The 1,914-nt window shown below is 34.8% G+C and overlaps 1 protein-coding gene across 3 annotated transcripts in view; it reads right to left on the reverse strand.

Moving 5' to 3' along the window:
• Nucleotides 1-1,914, reverse strand: part of PCSK5 (proprotein convertase subtilisin/kexin type 5) — a 421,776-nt gene that overhangs the window by 267,465 nt on the left and 152,397 nt on the right. For all 3 annotated transcript variants that reach the window (XM_011377895.2, XM_023521942.1, XM_011377894.1), the window contains exon 6: nt 1,169-1,257. In XM_011377895.2, coding sequence (XP_011376197.1) covers nt 1,169-1,257 — 89 coding nt within the window. The remainder of the gene's footprint in view (nt 1-1,168; nt 1,258-1,914) is intronic.

The raw sequence follows: 1,914 nt of genomic DNA on the forward strand, positions 1-1,914 counted from the left end.
TGGGAGATTGTGTGTGCCTGGACAGCAAGAAGGATTGAGTGGGAAGCCACCGTAGTCTTGTAATTCTCTTGAGAAGAGCAAGGGCTTCCAGCATCCTCATCATTTTCAGAGGGAAGTGGTTTGCTTTCCTTAGCTCCTTCATGAACCTTCTCCTTGAAGTATAGCAGATACTCTCAGAGTTTAGCTAATTACTGCTTTACAAGTTGCAATATATTAAGAATTCAGGGTGAAATAAAGGAAAGAAAGAGGTCAAACTTACTGAGGGCTGACATTCAAGGTAGTCTCAGAAAACCTTAGCACTGCTATTATAGATCCCAAATATTTCATGTTATCTCTACATTTATCCTAGAAAGAATTGTCATTTTTTAAAGATCCAATTCTATTTAGCTTTTAGAAGCAAACAGTGTACTGGAAACAAGGATGTCATCCTTGTTCCAGGAACTTCATTCATCATATGACACCCTATAAGACCCGCAGGGAACACCTGACAAAGCCGCTGGGATCTAAACCATCTCTTACAATGTTTTCTTCCCATTTCCACATGGCTGTGGCAACAGGCTATACTAACAAAGATGTCTCAAATAGAAAAGTAAGAGTTTGCTTTTATAAAGCCTGGATTTAAACAGCTGTGGTTGGGTCCTTGTAGTAAGTTTATGTATATTTGAGTGTGTGTGTGTGTGTGTGTGTGTGTATAAATCTGGAATTATTAATGATAACAGTCTTACTACATTAGAAGACTATAAAAGAGTTTACTATTTACCATTTTAATTGAAGTTAAAAGAAACTTTTCATAAAGCCTAAGGAAACGAAAAAAAATTTTCCACTTTAACAGAATTTCAAAATACTTCTTTCCATAGAGATATCACAGCCTAGTATTTTATTATAGTTCTTTCTGACCCAAGTACCAATTACATAGTTCAGTACAGTATGTCACCGAACCCATTTTCAGTACTGGACAACCTTTTTACATGCCTGTTTAAAAAAAGAAATGTCTGTGTTTGCAACACTTTATTTGATAACACTTGTTAACATGGTCATTTTGCTGTCAGCAATAGTTGAACACTATTATGCAAACAAATGCCTGTCTTTAGTTCAAAAGGGTTCTGAAACCAGTTAACACAAGAGCTCTTGGCTGATTTCTATATCCATGTAAGTTTGTTTCCCATACCTCCGATCTTGGCGTTGAAAGCAATTCCGACTGTGCAGTGAGAGTTGTTTGCCGCAGCTGCCACTTCTCCAGCGCAGCGGGTCCCATGCCTGCAGGGAGAACACACGCACTTTCTAAAGTAAGACACTCCGTTCTCAAAAACTCAACACATCACTGCCACCATTCAGACTTCAAAGTGGTGAAGAATGTATCAAGCTGGGGGGTTTTCTGGAATCTCCTACCCAAGTAACACAGTCTGTTCAATTTTTAGCACTTAATTATTATATTCTGTTATATTCTATTATATGATTATATTCTGGATTATATTCTTGATATATTTATTTTTTATATCTTGCTTTCCCAACTAGAAAATCTCCTTGTAGGCTAAAATCAAATTGTATACTTCTTTGTATCCTCTAAACTACTGATGTCCAATATGGTAACCACCAGCCATATATGTCTCTTGGGTACTTGAAGTGTGGCTAGTATGACTTCATTTTAATTTTTAATTTACTTTAAATTAAATTTAAAAACTAGTACTCAATTCAATTATTAGAAAATGTAAGAATGTACATATGAGATTCTACTTTTTTTTAAACCGTAAGCTTAAATATAGATCAAGTATCTCTAAAAGAAATTTATCATCTAAAATGAGAGTGCTATAAATACACATTGGATTTCAAAGATTTTATGGAAAAACAAAATTGAAAACGTGAAATATCCCATTAATAACTGTTTTATATCAATGACACATTGAAATATATTAA

This window comes from Pteropus vampyrus, unplaced genomic scaffold, assembly GCF_000151845.1.
Source record: "Pteropus vampyrus isolate Shadow unplaced genomic scaffold, Pvam_2.0 Scaffold324, whole genome shotgun sequence".
NCBI lineage: Eukaryota > Metazoa > Chordata > Mammalia > Chiroptera > Pteropodidae > Pteropus > Pteropus vampyrus.